We start from the raw sequence: 20,025 nt of genomic DNA on the forward strand, positions 1-20,025 counted from the left end.
CATCAGAGAGTGGGGAAGAGCCTTGGCTTCAGGGTCAGAGAAATCGGGGCTGGAGGCATAGGCCCAACACTTACTGGCTGTGGGACCTCGGGGATGTGACACCACTTCTCTGAGCCTCAGTTTCCTCAACCACGCATAGGGATAGTAATAACCTTCTAGAACAGGGGTTCTCAAAGTCCAGCTTGGGAACAGCCGCATCAGCACCACCCTGAGAACTTGTTAGAAATACAAGTTCTGTATCTGAAACTCAGGGGGCAGGGCCCAGAAATCTGTGTTTTAACAAGCCCTCCAGGGGACTCTGCTCCACACTCAAGTGTGAGACCCACCGTGCAATTAAATTGGGATAATCGTAAATCACAGGGTTTTTGCGATAATTAAAATCACCAATGGACTAATCTAGGTAAAAGCACAGATCCAGGCCTGGAAGACGGCGCACGCTTGATAAACGTTAGCTGCTGACGCTGTTGTCATTATTATTGACACTGCCCTTTTCTTCCAGAAATTTAGTGTCTAACTGGGGAGATAAGACAAGTAACAAATAATGACAACAATAAAAATAAAACAAAAAAGAGAGATCCTTCCATATTTGGGGCCGTGAAGCCACCGAGAGGGAGAGCTTTAGGAGTTGGGAGCAGGAAGAGACTGGGGATGCTGCAGTGGTCTGGGATGGCACTCATTCATTCATTCAACAAACCTTTAATGAGCACCTATTCCATTCTAGGCATGGTGCCAAGTTTAGTGGCTTTCAGCAGTGAACATGAGGGAAATGGTCCCTGCCCTCAAGAGGGGTGGGTTATAATATAGGGACAAGTGCAGAGACACCTTGAACACACCAGGGTGTCAATGCAGGGGCATCAGTCGAGCTCACAGGAGGGGCCCCTGTCCCTGGGGGTGCTGATATCCTCTCTGAGCCCAGAAGGAAGAGCAGGAGGCACACAGCTGAAAGGAGAGGTGCCCACTCTAGCGTCCATGTCACACAACTCCAGGGGGCGCAGTGCACAGAGCCCACTGTGACTGCTGTTCCTTGGAGAGGTGGAGACCCTGGGTGGTACATGAGCAGGGGTGGAGGGCACACCTCATGGAGAGAGGCCGGTGCACAAAGCCTAGGAGGAAGGCGAGGATGCAGCGTGTGGGAGGATGCGAAGGAGTGCAGCGTGACTGAGCTGCAGACTGCGAGGACTGGAGGGTGGCGGGCAGTGGAACTGTCCAAGTCAGTGGGGCCGGACCATGAGGGGCTCGAGGGCCCCAGCAAGGCATCTGGGCTATCCTGAGGGCCATGGGGAGCCAGTGAAGGTTTTAAGGCACAGGATGGGAGCCGAGTCTTGCCCTTGGAAATGAGCAGACTTGCTGTACACACACAGCATCTCCATTGCCCCCAACCGTGGGACTGTCCTTGACCCTACGTCTATCACCAGCAAGTCCTCTTGGCTCTCCCTCTAAAATATATCCAGAATCTGACATTTCTCAGTCCATCCCACCACCCTGGTCCAGGCCACCATCATCTGTTTGGATCCTTGCAGCAGCCTCCGCCCCAGCCTCTCTGCCTCCACCCTCACCTCCTGGGGACTGCTCAACACATGGTGGCCAGGGTGATACTCTTAAAACAACAGTCAGATCATCTCCCTCCGATGGCTCCTCAACCCACTGGGAGTAAAACCTGAGTCCTAACGGCCACATGTCCTGGACCACTGGCCTCCACTCCAAATCCTCAGTTCCTGCCCTGCAATTCTGAAATCCACAAAGCCCTAAAAAACCAAAAGAGCTGCAAAACCTGCGTGGTGGCAAAACCTGGCCTGAACGAACGTGAAGCTATTTATGGCTTTTGTTATTGTCCTTAGCACGGATGTTTGCGTGTTTCCGTGCAGGCACATCACGTGGCAGATTATGGGGAGCTGCGTCTACTCTGGGGGTGACAGCAGGGGCCTTCCTGAAGGCTGAGAAAGTCTGGATTAGTAACACGTCTGGCTGCAAGGGCTTCAGCTAAGAGACTGTGGACCTGCATCCCCCTGACCTCATCTCCTGCCCTTCCCCTCGTCCCTTCTGTTCCAACCGTAGAGGCCTCCTCCAGTCCTCCCGGCACATCCCACCTCCGGCCTTTGCCACACCTGCCCTGTCGCCCAACAGGCACGACCCCTTCGTAGCTCGCTGCTCACATCTCCTCTTTAGAAGAGGCCCCCTCGCCGGCGGCCTAAGATAGCCCCCACCGTTAATCTCCATCCCCTTGCTGTGTTTGTCACCACCTGATGTGACATGACATATCATTTCGCCTCCACACCTACTGTCTGGTTCTCTCACCAGCATCTGAGCCCCATGGCTCTTGCTGACTGCTGCATCCCCAGCGCTCAGCACTGAGCGGACGCACAGTAGGGAGTTAGCAAAAATCACTGAAGACATGAATCAACAAACTAATGTACTGTCTGTGATGTAACGTCATCGCCTGAGCCTGGGACCAGGCCACGGGCTTCAGGACGGCACACAAGCTTTCTGTCCTCCTCACCCCGACATTCCCAGGGCCACCCGCGCCAAGGTAGTCAGTAAATATTTACCGAATGAAGGAAAGAGCAAAGTACACAACTTGGATCTGGGGGTGGCGCGTGCAGGATGTGTGGAGGCTTCTGCCACAGCCCAAATGGGATTTGATAAGGGTCTCGCTGTCTGTGGACAGCACGCAAGAAGTCAGTGCCTCCGCGTGCTGAAATCCCCTCATTTGAGACAAAAATTAAAAACGGACCTGGTGCGAGGAGCTTACAAAGGAAAGAAGTAGAAAGGTTGATGGCATGGGAGTGAGGGTCAGTGGGTGTGGCTGTGCTCTGCGGTGTTGGGGGCGGTCAGTCAACCAAACCACAACTGCCAAAGCATCCTACCCAGCATGCACTTACCTTGTAGAGGAAGTGGAGCCCTTGGCTGAAAGAGAAAAGAAACAAAAGCTGGTTATTTAACCTAGAAATACACTTTTCTTACGTAACATTTTTTTTTTTTTTTTTGGCAAAGGTCACCTCCAGGGACCTTGGGAGGTTGGGAGGAATTGCTGAAATCATTTCCTTCAAACCACAGGAAACTCCCACACCCAGCCCAGTGGGGTGTCTATTATCTTCCATCCAGAAAGACCAGGGAGCTGAGTCTTCCTGCTTTCCTACCTCTGGGAGTTGCCAAAGGTCAGATCCAAAAGCAGCCTCCAGCCTGGGAGGGGCCAAATGCCCTACTCTGTCTGGGCCTCACCTCCCTTCACCACACACCTTACCCAAGACCCTGTGACAAACCTGGGTCCCACTCAAGGCTTTTCACTGCCGAAGAACAGCTTCTAGCAGGGCTGGGAGTTGGGGGAGCAGGTGTGAATCCCACTTCTGCCACCAACTCACTCGCTGTGTTACCCTGGGTGGGTCATTTTCCCTCTCTGAGCTTAGATTTCAGTGCTTTAACTCACAGCGTTGGGCTGGACATCCATTTATTTTAAATGTCACCACTTTCTGAAAAAGGATCTTGAGGCAAAAAGGGTCCATCTGGTTCAGAGATTCTAAATCTGTGATACAGGGCATCCCACAGAGCAGTCCCCAGGGTTCAGCCAGCATCTGACTCCCATTTCACTGTAAAAGTGTAATTAAAAAGCAACACGCACACTCAAATGTGCTCCGCACCGCATTTTAACAGGTTGGAGGCTGCCGCGAGGCAAGAATTCTCACGGCCAGGTTCACGCTTGGTGCCCGGGAGGTGTTGCATGTTTAGATGAGCAGGTACCAGCTAGGAAGACTGCAGCTTAGCATCTAATGTCTGGATGGAGGAAGGATGGGTGGAGGGAGGATGATGGGTTGCAAAGCGCTGGGACACGAGTCGTCTCAGGGAGTCCACTGATGGGACACTGATCACCCCATTTATACCAAAGAGACTGGGTGACTCCTTAGGGTCCCACGGCTGCTAAGTGGTGGAGTTGAAATCAGGACGTTTCACTGTGAGTACTGAGGTAGAGGATGGGCAGACCCCTTCAGGGACCAATGAAGGGGTGTCTCATTAGTGGGGAGGATGTGCAGAGTCTCAAATGTGGTCCCTGCAGACCCGCTGCCCAGGTGAATCCTGGCCCCATCACTTACCAGTTGTGAGGCCTTGAGTAAGTTTTATAGCCTTCCCATGCCACAGTTTCCTCATCTGTAAAATGGGTTTAGTAAAACCACTGCAGGGGTCTGTGATGAGAACAGTGCCTGGCACATCAGAAGAGCTGAGTGAGTGCTAGTTGTCACTGTCACTGGAGATGATACTTGAGAGCTGGGCTCTGCACACAAACAGACCCACCAGGGTCTGCAGCTCTCCAAACGCCCATTCCTCCTCTGGACACCCGGTCACTGACGCCTAAGCTCACAGGAATGAGCTCATGTGTGCTGGGAGCCTGGCATGGTGCCCAGGGATGGGCCTCAAAGTGGGGCTGGGATTTTACTAAGCGTGGCTGCCATGAAGGCCATCTGATGGGCTGGCCTGTCACCCTTGGTGGGTGAGTCGCCCCGCTTCCCCACCCAAGGAGGAGTCCTTCCTGTGTGGGGCTTTCCAGGAACTTTAGAACCCCTGCATGGATCTCCTGGTGGAACCTCTTTCCAGATTCCAGAAAGGTGGGCCTGATTCAGCTCTCCAGGATGGGGAGCTTGAGGCTCGGCTGGTACTTAGAGCTGAGTCCTTCTAGCCAGCCCACGTCAGAGGGAAACTTGGGGGGCAGAGGTGAGGGGGTGCAGAAGGGATGCGTGACCGATACACAACGTGCCCATCCGAGCTCAGCCTGTGGCCTGGGTGCAGAAAGGCAGCTCAGGACGGCAAGCTGCACTTCACAGGCTGTGGCACACAGCGGGTCACAACCAGCACTTTTAAGAGAATTTAGTACAGAGTAAGACAAAAAGGAAAATAGAGTTCCAATTTCATCTATAGGAGTGTGTGTGTGTTGAGTTGAGACATGAAATGTATGCACTTCTATCACATGTAGTAAAAAATGTTTCAGAAACACTGGCTTAAAACTGTCTCCTCCAAGGGTGGGAAAGAGAACAGCATGATTTGAGGCCTGAGGATGCGTCAGAGCTGTTATTTCACAGGAGCTTATCTGTGTCTCATAACTCTCCTCCCAGGTAGGTATCACTATACATTCCCATTTTACAGATGAGGAAACCGAGGCTTGGGGAGGCCACACTGACTGTTTAGAGTATATCACAAGGGTCTGGAACCCTGGTTTGTCTGATTCCAAAGTCAGAGGCCTTGCTACAGCACCAATCCCCACCACACACACACACACACACACACACACACAAAGGCACATAAGCCAGGGGACCATGTCTTGGATCTGGACTTGTACCCTCCAGCTGTGGAGTCCAAGGCCACACACCTCGCCACCGTGAGGAGAGCTGTCCAGAGAGGTGGCTCATGGTTCTGGGCTCACACGCAACACTGACGACAAGAGCCAACATTTATTGGGCACTTGCTGCGTGCCATGCACTTCCCTCACATTTTACTTGTCGTCTCCCATTTAGTCCTCCCCACAGCCTTGGTGGTACTATCCCCCTCCCTTTGGGCCTCCTGCCCAGGGCTGGTCACATAACCTGGACAGGGAAGGTGAAGAGATGTCTGCTGGGGGGGCTCCTGGGAAATATTACCACCCCCCGAGACCCTCTTGCCCCTTTGGCAGCTCCCTGCTTCCCACCTCGGTAGTGGTCCCCTGAGGATATGAGGCCAGGAGCAGGGATGGGTGTCTTGCACCCACGAGGGGAAGGCCGCAGGAGGGCCCCACCCAGAGGCCAGCCTGGTGCAGGTGCTGCACCAGCCATGGCACTGCTCCCTCTGGACTTCCTGTAACCAGAAGGGACTGGACGTCTTCACGGCTTAAGCTACATGTAGCCCAAAGCACTCTCATTGCCTTTCCCTCTGGAAGGACAGCCCAGGGGCAAACTCTTGCAGGTGAAGAGAGGAATCCACTCACCTTTCTTCTGTCTGATTCGGAGGAGGTAGAGGGCAGCGATCAGCAGGGCCACCAGCAAGGCACACACCACGCCCACTGCAATAAAGATTCCGTTCCAGCTGGAAGACTTGTCTGGGGATCAGAGGGAACAGAGGCTTCATGCACACAAACGAAAAACGCGAAAATTAAACCCACCGCCCCTTTTCACCACCAGGCAGGCGTCATCAACCGAGAACATCTGGCTGGGCCTTCTCAGATATTTCAAGCCACACAGGCACGTTCACGCGTCTGCACACACTTCCCCACGCGGCTCACCCACGGGCAGTGAAAAACCACGCTGAGGTGCCAGGAGGGAAAATGCTTGTGGCTGCCAGCCCTGGAGGAAGCCCAGCTGCAGGATGTGGGCAGAAACCTCACTCCCAAGGAATGGAAACATGTTCCCCATCATCTGCGTGGACCACAGAATAGCCACCAAGGCAGCACAGGTCCATCTGAAACTGACTCACCACTGGGGTGTCCCACAGCAGCTGGGGGGAAGGCACAGTGAGGAAGGGCAGACATCTAGCTGGGCTATGGGACTCTGCAAGATCTCAGGGGCTGTCCACTGATCTCAGCCTGGGACCTGGGCTGCTTCGGCGCCAGCATACGAGCTCTGAAACTACACACTTGAAATGGCGACAGGGACTTGGCTGGCCCCACGGCACAGGCAGGGGATCCTACACTAGAGCATGCTAGGTAGTCAGGAGCAGGGCTCTGAGCCACAAAAACATGGGTTCAAATGAATGCCCCTAGTTGTGTGACCTTGAGCAAGTCATTTAAATCTCCACACGCTGGCTTCTTCTGGTGTTATTGAGACCCAAATCATCTCTACCTCATTGGAGACCTAACTAACCAATCAAACAGCTAACTCACTCTTTTATCCTTTCAAAAGTACTTCTTGAGTGTCTACTATGTGCCAGGCTGTGCCAGGTCCTGAAGCCACCATGCTGAGTGAGACAGCCATGGTCCCCAGCAGCTGAGACTCAAAGCTGAGGAGTCACGAAGCTCATCTTTCAACACTGCCAAGAGCAAGCACAGAGGCCCAGAGAGAGGCAATGACTTGTCCAAGGTCACCCAGCAAGTCTGTGACAGAGCCTGAGTAGAAACCCTCACATCCTCTCTCCCAGGGCAGTACTCATCCTATGAAAACCAGGAACCGGTGACATCAAAGGGACATCCTGACAGGGCCCTACACCTTCTTTAGAGCTCCTCGTTCCCTTGAAGGATGCACGAAGGAAAAAAATGGTCTCCATTCTAATCCATTCCAAGAGTCTGCTATGTGAAAGGCATAGCCATGCTAATGACAGGTGATGGAACATTCCACAGTGGCACCGAAATGCCAACTAGGTACTGCCATTTTGAAGAAAAAAGAGAGATCCATCAACAACATGTTGGAAGGGGGCTGAGAAAATGGCACCCTGCACCCTTTACTCTCCCAGGAGAGTTGCAGTGGTATCACTGTCCCATTGGGCATGCTCTTGGCCTAGAAATGCTCTTTGGGAAACTGTCCCACAGAAAGAGCTGCACATGGAACAGAAGATGCACATGGACATTTACTGCAGCTGAGATTACAGTGAGATAAGCCACAAACATCCTGAGGCTCCCTGCCCCCATGCCCAGGGTGGCAAGCTTGCAATGGCAGCCAGGGGGACTAGGCAAGGGTTAGAAAGAGCAAGGAGGAGGGGGGTGGCTGACATGGATGGTGACGTCATCATTGTCAGGTGAAGAAAGCAGGAGGCAGGACACTATGAACAGGATAAGCTCCCTCCCTCCCTTCTTTCTTTAACGTGTATTTATGTCAAAATCTATAAAGACACGCACCAAACTCTTACCAGCACTGACTCTTGGAGGGTGGGATTTGGGGGAGGGGAGCGCACTTCTAAGTTCTACCTTATATTTATAGACTTCTAGATTACTCTATAATAGCATTAATTGCTACTTTTTAAAAAAAGATAAAGTTTAAAAGGAGCCATGTCAGTTGGAGTGGAGGGCTCACCAGGGGTTCCACCTGTGTCCTGCTCCTTCTGGTGGGCAGAGGCCTTCAGCGTATGCCGTTTGATGACTGCTGGCTGCCCGTCATGCTCCACCTGGCAGGTGAGCAGCGCATCCTCCCTGTGGGCAGATGAGTTCACCAGGAGCCAGCTCGTCCAGCTAAACGTCCCATCCTTGTTCTCTATGAGGGTTGAGGCTGTTTCTGTTCGGGTCACATTTCCGTTCTCCAACCAGGTCAGCTTTAGGCGCTGAGGGTAGAACTTGTTCGCCTGGCAGGTGATATTCTCTTGGTTCCCTGCCATGGAGTGTTGGGAAACCTCCAAGGTGGGCGGAACTGAAACAGCACAGGGCAGAAGCTCTGACCTTATGGAACAGACAGATCACAGAGGAGGGCTCCATATCTGACCTGCCACTACAGATGGGAATCACCCGGGACAGTGCCAGGCATGCAGCAGGTGCTCAAACACTGAGGCTACTGTTTGCATATGAATGAATCACAAACCACAGTGCCGGGCACACAGCAGGTGCTCAGGGACTGGTAGCTCCTATTAGGGTCATAATAAGTGAAATCAACAAGCATAGCCCTTGGCATACACCGGGAGCATAACTGTAGCAAAATAAATGAAATCACCAAGCATACAGGGGCTGGGCTTAGAGTAGGTGCTCAGTGACTGGAGCTGCTATTGGTAAGTAGATGACACTATCTAGCACAGAGCTTGGCACATGGCAGGTGTTCACTTGGCAGCCGCCACTAAAACAGGAGTGAATGACCAGCACATCCAGGAGCCTGGTGATTGGGAAGGACTGTCAGGAATTGGATTCCAGGCAATTCAGGCCTGGAGGAAACAGCAGGGGGAGGAGCTGGCTTGGGGACTTGGGGGCAGGTGCGGGCTTGGGCTGGGGGTGAGGGGCATCTACCTCGGATGGTCTCAGACAAGTTGGCCGTCCCACGAAGAGGAGGGGCCCCCTGCAGGGTGACGTGGGCCACCTCACAGATGACCTGGGAGCGAACATCCCCCGGGGCCAGCACCACCTGGGCTGTGCTGGAGACACTGTAGGACATGCTGTCTCCCTCTGGGTCCACGTTGGTCTGGGAGGCTGGGAGCTCATTGCCATTTTTGAACCATTTCAGGGTGATGTTTCTGGGGGAGAAGCCGTGGGACTCGCAGGTGAAGTTCACTGTCTGCTCGGGCGGGGCCCTCGCCGTGGGGCCCGATACCACGGGGGGAGAGGGTTTGGCTACAAAAGGAGCATTTACAAACAATAAACATGACTGTGACTATATCACTGATCATAAGTGTGTGACACTGTTAAGAAGCTTCACATATATTATTTTTCACTCCTCCTATTAGTGCTGGGAGGGCGGGTCATCCTCATCTTACAGAGGAGGACAACAGGCTCCAGAGGTAGACTCTGAGTAAGGGGCAGGGGCATGGAATTCCAGGCCCGAGTTCAAGGTCCAGCTTCCTTGCTCTGCCAGCTGATTTCCCACCAATCTGGGCACAGGAACACAATTACTAGTGGGTCTCACTCTGTATTAACTGTTCCTGGCTGGCCTCCCCTGGAAACCTTACTCACTTCAGAGAAAGCGTTTACAGGAGTGAATGCATGAGAGCAGTGGCACAGCGGGCCCGCCATGAAAGCTGGAACCAGGCTGGCAGGTGGATGAGAGGAGTGGCTGGGGCACATTCCAGCTCCTCCTCTGTGAGATGGGCGGCCGGCATTTCTCCTTGCCGGGTTACAGTGAGGGTTAAATCAGGCAGTGGAAGCATTTTTGCTTTGAGTAAAACAGAAGATGCTTCAGAAAAATAAACAAACATAGATGTATCTTTAACCCAGACTGAATTCATATCCAGAGCTCTCCCTGCAGGTTTTTATGAATTTACTCCATAGTTTTATTTCATTCTACAATTGATCCAGCAGGTCTAACTGTGCCAATGCCTGAATTGGAAAGAGTCGGGGTGAAAGGATGTTTTTCTGAATCTGGATTCTTCTTTCGTGACAGTTTTGGGTTGATAACAAAGATCACTGAAGCTGAGAAAGCCGAAGGCGGTTAATCTCTTAATTGTTGTTAAGTCAGAAGAGACGCAGACACAGGCTTATGGAGCAGTGTCCTGAAACACACACAATCAGTGAGTCAGAAGTGAGGGCAGCCTCTCCCTGTAGACGGGTCCTACAGAGTGTCTCCAGATTGTCAATTAGTACCCAACACCTTCTGCAAGAGTCACAAATATTTGCCTTTGTGAATAATAAACTTGCTCCCTAAAAGTCGTTAAATATTTTCAGAACAGAGGGTCACTTGAATAAGTCAAGTCATAAAACACCAGCAGCCCCGATGCCCCTAGACGGACAAGATGCTGTGATCAGTCACCATTTAACTGAACTTTTTGGGAGGCTGACCCTGTCTGATCCCTCTGGGCCCCTCAGCTCCTTAATCCTCCCACCAGCCCTGTGAGGGAGGCCTGAGTGTGGTCCCATTTATGGAATGAGGCTCAGAGAGGAACAGGGCTGGCCGAGAGTGCACAGCGGGTAAAGGGCAGAGCACATCTCACCACACACACAACTGATTCATTTTAGCATCTCTGTTCTTTATCCTGAGCCTCAGTATCTGTTTCTGTATAAAGTGGATCAAGACACCACCCTGGGAGATGGGTGAAGATGTGTGTAAAACCCAGAGCCTGGTATATAGTAGGTGCTTAATAAATAACACCTGTGACTGTTATCATACGATGTGGTCATTCCTAGTCCTGAAACTACCCACTGGTTTTAGGTAAAACAAAAGCTTTGCAGAAACACCAAGAAAAGTCTTGAATCCTGTTCATGCAGCTGCCATGAAAAACTCAGTAGAAACCCCCAATATATGATTCTTTCCCTCTTTTTTTTAATAATGCCCTCAGGAAACAAGTTTGGTGAATTGGCTTTCAAAACACACAGGTGATCACAGGCGTTTGCTGCAGATCAGCTCTTTACAGAAAGCTGAGTGTCTGAAAGGACGAAGGACTGATTTCCTCAGGGCTGTCTTGGTGGGTGGAGGCAGGGGGTGCTGGGGGCTGAGCAGGAGTGTTTGCAGGGATCCAGCCTGTGAGACACATGTGTTTAGAGATGGGAAGGTTTCCCCAGCGATGAAGCTCGGATCTGAATGGGGCGTCTGGGCTGCCCATCTTTGGGGTGGAGAGCGCAGGAAGCTGCTCTCAGCCCCAGGAGCTCCTGGGAGGGGTCCTGACACTCCACTGGGGCGTGTGATCTTGAGCTCCAAAGACCTGTCACGGGCACCTGCTATTTTGAGGCACCCACACCCCAAATGCTCTTCTCGCAGCCCTAGCAGCACAAGGAGCCACCCTCGTCAGGGGAAAAATCACCAGGCTCTTGTATTCCTCACACATCCTGGAGAGGTTGCATGATCATCCACTTTCTACTAGTGAGGGCATTGAGGCCCAGCAAAGGGAACTGGGTCCCAACCTTGAAGTAACAGCTGGATTTGGGGGTGCTGCTCTGTGCTGGGTGATTTACACAGAGCGCCTCAGATCCTTTCTACTGTCCTAACAGGAGTCTGTGATCATCCCCATTTTACAGATGGGGAAACTGAGGCTGAGAGAAATGAAGGGACTGTCTCCTCCCCCCACTGCATCCCAGTGGGAATCTCCCATGGCACCCAAGCTTTCATGTCCATCACAGGGCAAGTGCCCACCTCCCTGAGTCCCCATGCTGACCACCACCCTCCCTCTCCCTCTGGGATTCCTGACTTCAAGCATTTACAGGGAGGAGTCCCCTTGGAGTGCCCAGGCTGGTGATCCTGCAGCAATAAAGGGAGGACATGGGCTCTGTTCCTGATGATTCGTCTACAATTTGAACTCTTGCTCTCGCAGGGGCCCAGCACCTCTAGGCAATGCCTCCCCTCCTCGTCCTCAGTCTGCAGAGTCAGGAACGGGCTGCACGGTGTTGCTGGGAGTGCGGGCCCCTCTCTGCTCGTCCACACTGCCCTTCCCAGAGCTGCTCCCGCAGGCTGCTCGGTGAAGGAGCAACATCACCACACGGGGGGAGACTCCTGAGTGCTGTGACGTATGCTGAGCCCGGTGTTTCAGGAGCAGGCTCAGCCCATCATGAGACACCTGCAGGATCTGTCTGACCTGGGGGTGGAAAGCTAACCCGCCTCCCCAACAGGGCTTTTTAAAAAAAATGCTTATTGCTGAAGAACAGAGCAATATAAGATTTTAAAGGGAAGAGGGTCGGAGCTTTTCCCCACACTGTGACAAGCACAGCAGGGTGCTGCAGAGCAGGGCTGAGTCAGGCTGCTGGGGGTTCAACCTTGGCTCCCCTGCCTGCTCAGGTCAGGTCCCCTCTCTGAGCCTCAGTGTCCTTCTCTGTAAAAGAGGCAACAGATGGCCTCTCCCTCACAGCACTGTTTATAGGCGTGAACGCCATGATGGAGACACAGGTGTGGCCCACTGCTGCTCCCTGTCCCCTCTGCCTCCCTCCTTCTCATCCAGGGCATCATCAGGGCAGCGGCTTGGGGGAGAGGAGTGAGCCCTCTACTAGGAGGCAGCAGAGCTGAGTGGCGGTGGAGCCACTTACTAACTGGGATCATCTAGGGAAGGGAGACACCATTGGGAACTTCAGCAATATCTGCAACGTCAGGATAAAGCCAGCTTTCCTGCCTATGTCTTGGGGTTGTGAAACTCAACTGCTCCCATGTCTTGGAGGGAAATTTGTCAATATCCACACAAATAAAATACACACACCCTCTGACCTAGCAAAGCCACCTCCAGGGCATCTCCCACTTGAGTAGATGGTGCGTGGAAAAGGTTATCGCCTGCAGGGCTGTTTTATAAGTTTGTGTTTTTTAATCTTTTTTTTTTCATTTTGAGGAAGGCTGGCCCTGAGCTAACATCCATGCCCATCTTCCTCTACTTTATATGTGGGACGCCTACCACAGCATGGCTTGCCAAGCGCTGCCATGTCCGCACCTGAGATCTGAACCGGCGAACCCCAGGTCACCAAAGCGGAATGTGCGCACTTAACCACTGCACCACTGGATTGGTCCCTGCAGGGCTGTTTTAATATCCCAAGGTTGGGAACAAGTTATATTCATAGACGGAAGACTGAAAAATGAAGGAGGCGATCTCCATTCGACGGATTTTACGCAGCTGTTGAGACAGTAGGCAGCTCTGGGTGCTGGTATGGAAGGCTTGACTGGGGTTGATATGGCTGAAGGTGGGGAGAGGCTCCCAAGTAACTTGGGCCTAAGGCTCTGAATGAGGGGCATTCTGAACTGAGGGGAAACTGACCAAAGGAGAAATGCTGGCTTCCCGTTGAATGGTTTGGTGTAAGGAGTTTTTATTCATCCTTACTATGCACCAGGCTCTTCCATGGAAAGAGTGTCCAATGCCAGGCAGGAAGGAGCCTGCCTGGAATCAGATCAGGTTCTGGAAAGATCCCCTCACTCACTGGAAATGTGACCGTGGGCAAGTGTCCATCTTCTCTTGGCCTCAGGCTCCCCATCTCTACATGTGGGGTTGGGCCAGATGAGTCTAAGGTCCATTCTATACTGACATTCCAAGATTCAGGACCCCGGCCTCTGGTAGAAAACCCTGACCTCTGGTAGAAAAACCTTTCTGGTAGAAATCTTTGCTGCCTCAGTGGGGAAGCCCTACGTCATCCACATGGGGTACCTCTTCCCTGGGTGAAGGACATTGAGATGCCTCAGCTCTGTCTGGAGCTTTCAGTGACTATGTGAGTCGGTCCCTGAATCACACGAGGGTTTTCTGGACAGATGCACAGCAAACACCCAACCTCTGTGCATCTCCTCCAGTCAGGTTGTCAGAGTAAACAGTGATTCTGTGCCTCCAGGGATGTCCTCTCAGTGTGATGTTCTGAAGATGAAACGAAGAAACACACGTCCTCCCCTCCCCTCCCTGCCCTGTGTGGATTTCCCTCACAGGGAGGGAAGAGAACGTGAGCTTCCTGGGAGAAGAGCCTTTGCCTACTGTGTCCACTGTGGCTTCCCCAGCACCCAGGGCACAGCCTGGCACACAGTAGGTGCTCAGTAACTGCTGAGTAAAGGGAGACTCAGTCACACTGAGGGGCACTCTCTGGAGGCAGGGCGAAGTCTGGCCTTGTGACTGGGCGAGTCACTCAGACTTTTGGTTCCCTCGTCCCTGGATCCAAAGGGCTGGACGGGATTGGAAAAGGCAAGAGCTGTGGAGCCAGGCAGACGGCGGTTCCAGACTCTCCCCACATTTACCAGCCTTGGGGCCTCGAGCAACTCGCATGACCTTTCTAGGCCTCAAGTTCCCTGATCTATAGAAGGGGGTGAAATCAGATCATGAGTATAGACACCCACTGCCATGCCTGATTCTTCTTGTTCAAATAATGGAGGGCGTTGTTTTTGACATGTTGTCACACACCAGGGGACAAAGGAGGCCCACGCTGTACTCACCACTCACGGTGAGCTGGGTGCCTGGTCCAGACTTAACTTCCGCATCAGGACTCCCTTTCCGGAACTTCACGCAGTAGTAGATACCGGTGTCTGCTGGGGTGATGTTACTGACGCGGATGGAAAAGTCCATGGTGTTTCTCTCTGTGTTGTCTGAAACATTTGTTACTCGGGGGAAGTGGCCTCCTTTGAAATTGTAGATTAACTCCCGGTCTGGCCCTGTCCCCCTGAACCACTGGACGGGCCCCACGGGGTACAGGGAGGTCATAGTGCAGCGCAGAGTGGCCGTCTCTCCAGCTGCGACCGACACTGACTTGTCAGGCTGAATCACCTGCAGCTCCTCACCTGCCATGCCTGGGGGGAAACAAACATTATTTATTCATCCTTCTGTGATCCTGCAGTTTTCTCAAGTGTTTATCATTAACAGCTCTCCCTGACTGAGTGCACACCGTGAGCCAGCCTTGAGCACAGCACATTGCATAGACACTGCATGTAACCCTCACAACAAGCCTGTAATGTGAGACTATCACAAATGAGAAACTGAGGCACAGAGAGGTTAAGTGATATGGCAGAGAGTAGGTTTGAGCCTCTGAGCCCTCTCTGGAAGAGTCATGTCTGAGCTCAGCTCTGAATTCAAATGTGAATTCCTCAGGAAGAAAAGGCACAGTCCTCCTGACACAGGGAACAGCCTGGGCAAAGGCTCAGAGGTGGGTGGCAGCCTGGTGTGCTGGGGGCTCTACAAGGAGTTAAGATTCTGATCTGGGCCTGGCCCAGGAAGCAGGGGCCAAGCAGGGGAGCCGTGCTTGGCATTTGGGGCTTGTCCTGGCTGTGGAGCAGTGAGGTAGGAAGACCTGGGTTTGAATCCTGGCTCAGGGCTTACTGCTGCGTGACCTTGGCCATCACTCGCGTCACTGAGAAGATCCTGTGCGTGTGCTGAGCACTGCCGAGTACCACATGAACACGAGTGCTGCCCTTAGTCTGGGCAGGTCCCTTTCCTGCCCCTGAGCCTTAGTCTCCTCATCCGTCAGTTCTACGACCCCATCTCGATGGAGCTCTGGTAGGACCAAACCACAGGCCTGGGCCAGGACAGCGCAAAAAGCAGCATCTGGTCTTTGGAGTCATCTCTCCTGGTTTGAAACCTCGCTTGACTTTTATTCACATGTGACCTAGTTTACCCATCAGTTATGAGTCTCAGTTTCCTTATCTACAAGACAGGTAGATGCCCCCCAGCCCTCTGCTTTGTTCAGAAAAGAAAACGAGGTCAACAGAGAAGTCACTCAGCACCAAGCTGGGCACAGGGAAGCTACTGTCTTACACAATGAATAAACGAGGGAGGGTCTGTTGCTCAAACTTCACTCCCACCCACCCTCGCTGATGCTCCTGCAGACCAGACCCCTGCTAGATGCTGGCGACTCACAGGAGGTGGGCCCAGGTCAGGCCTCAAGGGCTCCCGGGCTGAGCAGCTAGAAGGATCCTAGAGGTTGCTGGTGGGGAGGGGCCTGAGCCTCAAATTGGAAAGCACTGGGGCTGGTGAGCCAGGGGCTCCGGGGAGAGGACACAGCCAGGAAGACGAACGGGCCCGTGCAGTTGCTGTGAGATGTGCTGCAGGTGCTCAGAGCAAGGCTCAGCCAGGGCCCTGATTCTGAACAAGGTAGGGGTTGGGGGAGAAAGGACAGATGATGAAGACCCTAGAGAAACAGAGAGGGAGAGAAGCACAGAGATGGGCAGAGGGAGAGGCAGACAGACAGAGACAGTGAGAGAGTGAGACGGAGTCAGGGGAAAAGAAAATACGAAAGACAGAGACATGGAGAGGCGGCAGCTTGGTGTAGGGGTGGACAGGCCATCTGGTCTCCACCTGGGCATTCCACTGACCCACGATGTGACCTTGCCCTGTCCTGACCAAGGCCACCTGTGCCTTGCACATCAGACAGGGTTCCAGCCAATGCCCTGAGAAGCCCCCTCCAGTGCTGGCTGAGACCTTATAAGTCTGCCCACCAGCCCACGGCCTGGTACCACCCGGCTGGCAGGGTCAGGTGCCCAAGGAAAGGAAGGCCCATGGACTCCGGTCTGCCCTCACTATGGGCAAGCCCAGAGCCTCAGGACAGGCCTCTCATCCACCTGCCCATTGTCCCAGCCCTGACTCCCACGCCAGGGATCACCCTCATGGAGCAGGGGAAGGAACCAGAGTCCACAGAGGGCAGAGGCTGGGGTGGAGCTGGTGGCCAGGTGTGTGAGAGACACATGGAGGACCCAAAGAGGCAGACAGCGACCCAGAGACATGAGAGGCAGCACCAGCAGCTGCCAACAGCATCGAGCCAGGAACACTCTCAGGGGGTCTGCACTCCAGCATCGGGACGGGGCAAACTGGAAATGCCGCTTGGAGGAAGCACAGGCGCTGGGCCTGTAGGCCTGAGAGAGCAGGGGTTCCCCTGCAGCCAGCTCCACACCCGCCCTCCCTGGGCCTCCAGTCCATCTTCCATAAACGGGGGGTACCAGCATCCATCCCTCTGCCCCCAGGCCAGTCATGAGGACGATGACACAGTTGGACATAAGCACCTGCCACATTGGTGCAGGTTAAATTGCAGTTTCTGTCCCCACTTATTACAGATACATTATTTACATACTTGATTTTCTCAGGATTATCATAGTCCCCCCAGCAAGGACGCAGGGTCCACAAGGACCTGTTCCCCACCCCCTGCCTGGAACACTGTCTGGCACACACTGGGCCTCAATAAATACATGTCAGATGAACACATCCACGAATGAAGGAAGGAGGGAGGGATTTTTCTGGCTCCTGGGCAAATCCCCTCTCTGAGCCTCTTTGCTCATCTGTAGATGGAGCTGCTATAGGCATATCTAGGAGACCTGGAGCCTGGGACCACGCCTGGCCCACAGACATGCGTAACAAATGGCAGTTATTATTATCTTATCAATAACACCACACAGGGCTGTGAGTCAGCGGTTGGTCGGTGAGAGGAGCTTCCGAGCAGGAGAGGAGGCTGCGGAATCAGGCGGGCGTTGTCGGAGCCGGCTATTCTCGTGGTGCAGCCAGAGGCCTGCAATCACACCCCGGGAGGCGACGCGAGAATCTGGAGATGTGCAGGCCTGGCTCCCCCCCCACTTTTTTTTTTTTTAGCTCCTCTCGAGCTCTCTCCACCAACTGCAACCAGATTTAGGAGGCTCAATTAATTAGCTAGTGTTTATAAAGCGTTTGAAGAATTTTAAAAGTGCGACGTAAGTGCCAAATATTATTTTAATCCGTGTATGTGTGTGTTTTTTCCAGCAGAGTTTTTCCTCGCTTGCTTGCTTTTCTTTTTCTTTGCAGGTTCTGTTCTGGGAACTGGGCTTGTTAAAACTCACTCCCGCGGTTCCGGGCCTGGGGTCATCACACTGGCATTGCCGACAAAACCATTCCCTGTTCTCTCTCACCCGCCTGGCAGACAGAGTGACGTCCAGGGGCCTGAACCGCCTCCAGGAGAGGAGGGCAGCTGGGTGGCCATTCCCACACGCTGCTGGTGGGAGTGGAAACTGGAACATCCTTTTGGGAGAGCAGTTTGGCAGGAAGTCCCACAGGTGTGAAAGCTGTTCGCCAGCCTTTGCTGGGCTGTTCCACGAGGACATAACCTCAAATATGGAGCGGGGTTCCCACATCACGATCTTGAAAAAGTTGGGAAAAAACCCAAACGGCCAAGGATGGGGATAGTCAAGTGAGTTATGGCCTAGACGGAATTACAGGCAGCCATAAAAAGCCATCACCATGAAAACTGTGGTAATCTGGAAATTTCTGCATGGCATAATTTTAAACGATATCGTGATTATGCAGGTAAAATCTGTTCTCTGCAAAGCATTTAGAGAAGACAAAAAAGTATAAACACAAAATAATAATCTCATAGAATACCATCAAAGCTAACTGCAATCAACATTTTGATGTAGTTAAAATACGAGTGAATAAAAACAATGCAAAATCATACTCAGATACCTAAAGATATGTGCAAACACTTTGCTTCATTCATTTAGGTGTTCTGATAAAAAGAAAAAATTGGAAATATCCTAAGGTCCAAGAAAAGGAGGCTGGTTGATCCCATGATGGTGAACTCACACGATGACCAAGTCTACAGCCATGAAAAAACAGTACAGAAGCATAATTACTGTCGCAGAAATATATTATGAGATCAGAGTCAGCTACTGAGTGATGGATTCAGTGTGACCCCAAAGTTCTAGTTCTGGAACAAATGTATATACCATATTAAGGATTAGCAGTGATTAATTGTGAGCAGTAGATTTACAAGGAATTTTACATTTTCTGTTTGCATTACTTGTGCCATAAAAAAGAAGGAAAAACTATGCTTTCAGTATGATCATGACTTTGTAAAATAAAACAAAACTATGCCTAAATAAAAACTGCAAGGTGTTAAACGAAGCTATGAAACGCGACTCTCTTTGGACCATGAATCTAAAACTTAGGGTTTTTTTTTTCCCCTCTACTTTGGGTGTTTTTCTGATTTTCTAAACTGGATGAATATTAAAGAATATTTACAGGACCCCATTTTGTAGTAAGAAAAAGCTATACGTGTAATATGCATATTCCATACGCATTTATTGTTTGAGTGAACCTGCCCTCTAGGAATTTTGCCCATTTTGTTCACTGCCAATTTCCCGGCTCCTGACACAGTGCTGGCACACAGTGATGCTCAATAGATACTTGCAGACTGACTAACAGATTGAATGTCTAGAGAAAAGGTCTAGAATGATCACCTCCATGATGCTGAGGTGTGTTACATCTAGGAAATGGGACCTGGGGTCGGGGTGGGCACAGGAGTGGATGTGTGTGTGGTTTTTTTTTTTTTTTGAGGAAGATTAGCCCTGAGCTAACATCTGCTGCCAATCTTCCTCTTTTTGCTGGGGAAGGCTGGCCCTGAGCTAACATCCGTGCCCATCTTCCTCTACTTTACATGTAGGACGCCTGCCAGAGCATGGCTTGCCAAGTGGTGCCATGTCCGCACCCGGAATTGGAACTGGTGAACCCCAGGCCACCAAAGCGGAACATGCGCACTTAACCACTGCGCCATCAAGCCGGCCCCTAGGTGTGTCTTATACTTTATAGTAAACAATATATTGAAGTCTCTCTCTCTCTCTGTTTTTTTTTTTTTTTTGCAGTGAACCATTATTGCTTTTGGAAAAAAAGTAATGAAATAAAACTTTCGAGTAAGTTTTCTAATGGGGGAAGTAAGCACAGTGGGTGGAAGGGCCCCGTGCATTTGTTGCAAGAGGAACCCAGTGTGCACAGGATGAGGGGGCCACAGCACAGGGGCAGTCAGCGAGGAATTCCTGGAATCTACCAGTAATGCCACCAGCACCAGGCCCTGAGCTGAGGGCTGCGGAGCGGCTGTGTCCCTGGCCTCATGGAGCTTGCACACGAGCGGAGAAGACAGACTTTAAAGAAATAACTCTGATGATGACATTTGGAATGAACCCCAACCCGTTAGCCGAGTGACTCCCCCTGGCATCTCTGACCCCATCTCCCACCCCCTCCCAGGGACCGCTGCTCCCACCACCCCATCTCCTCTGTCTTCCAAGAACAGGCCAAGGAGGGGTGAGAGACGCAGTAAGATGGGGCTGAGAACTGACCAGCGGGCTT

The 20,025-nt window shown here is 52.2% G+C and overlaps 1 protein-coding gene across 5 annotated transcripts in view; it reads right to left on the reverse strand.

Annotated features, from left to right (window-relative positions):
- Positions 1 to 20,025, reverse strand: part of SIRPA (signal regulatory protein alpha) — a 42,468-nt gene that overhangs the window by 8,330 nt on the left and 14,113 nt on the right. For all 5 annotated transcript variants that reach the window (XM_046678658.1, XM_046678656.1, XM_046678655.1 and 2 more), the window contains exons 3-7: positions 14,391 to 14,741; positions 8,873 to 9,193; positions 7,959 to 8,288; positions 5,945 to 6,055; positions 2,880 to 2,904 (exon numbers count right to left, since the gene is read on the reverse strand). In XM_046678658.1, coding sequence (XP_046534614.1) covers positions 2,880 to 2,904; positions 5,945 to 6,055; positions 7,959 to 8,288; positions 8,873 to 9,193; positions 14,391 to 14,741 — 1,138 coding nt within the window. The remainder of the gene's footprint in view (positions 1 to 2,879; positions 2,905 to 5,944; positions 6,056 to 7,958; positions 8,289 to 8,872; positions 9,194 to 14,390; positions 14,742 to 20,025) is intronic.

This window comes from Equus quagga, chromosome 12, assembly GCF_021613505.1.
Source record: "Equus quagga isolate Etosha38 chromosome 12, UCLA_HA_Equagga_1.0, whole genome shotgun sequence".
In the NCBI taxonomy this organism is placed as follows: domain Eukaryota; kingdom Metazoa; phylum Chordata; class Mammalia; order Perissodactyla; family Equidae; genus Equus; species Equus quagga.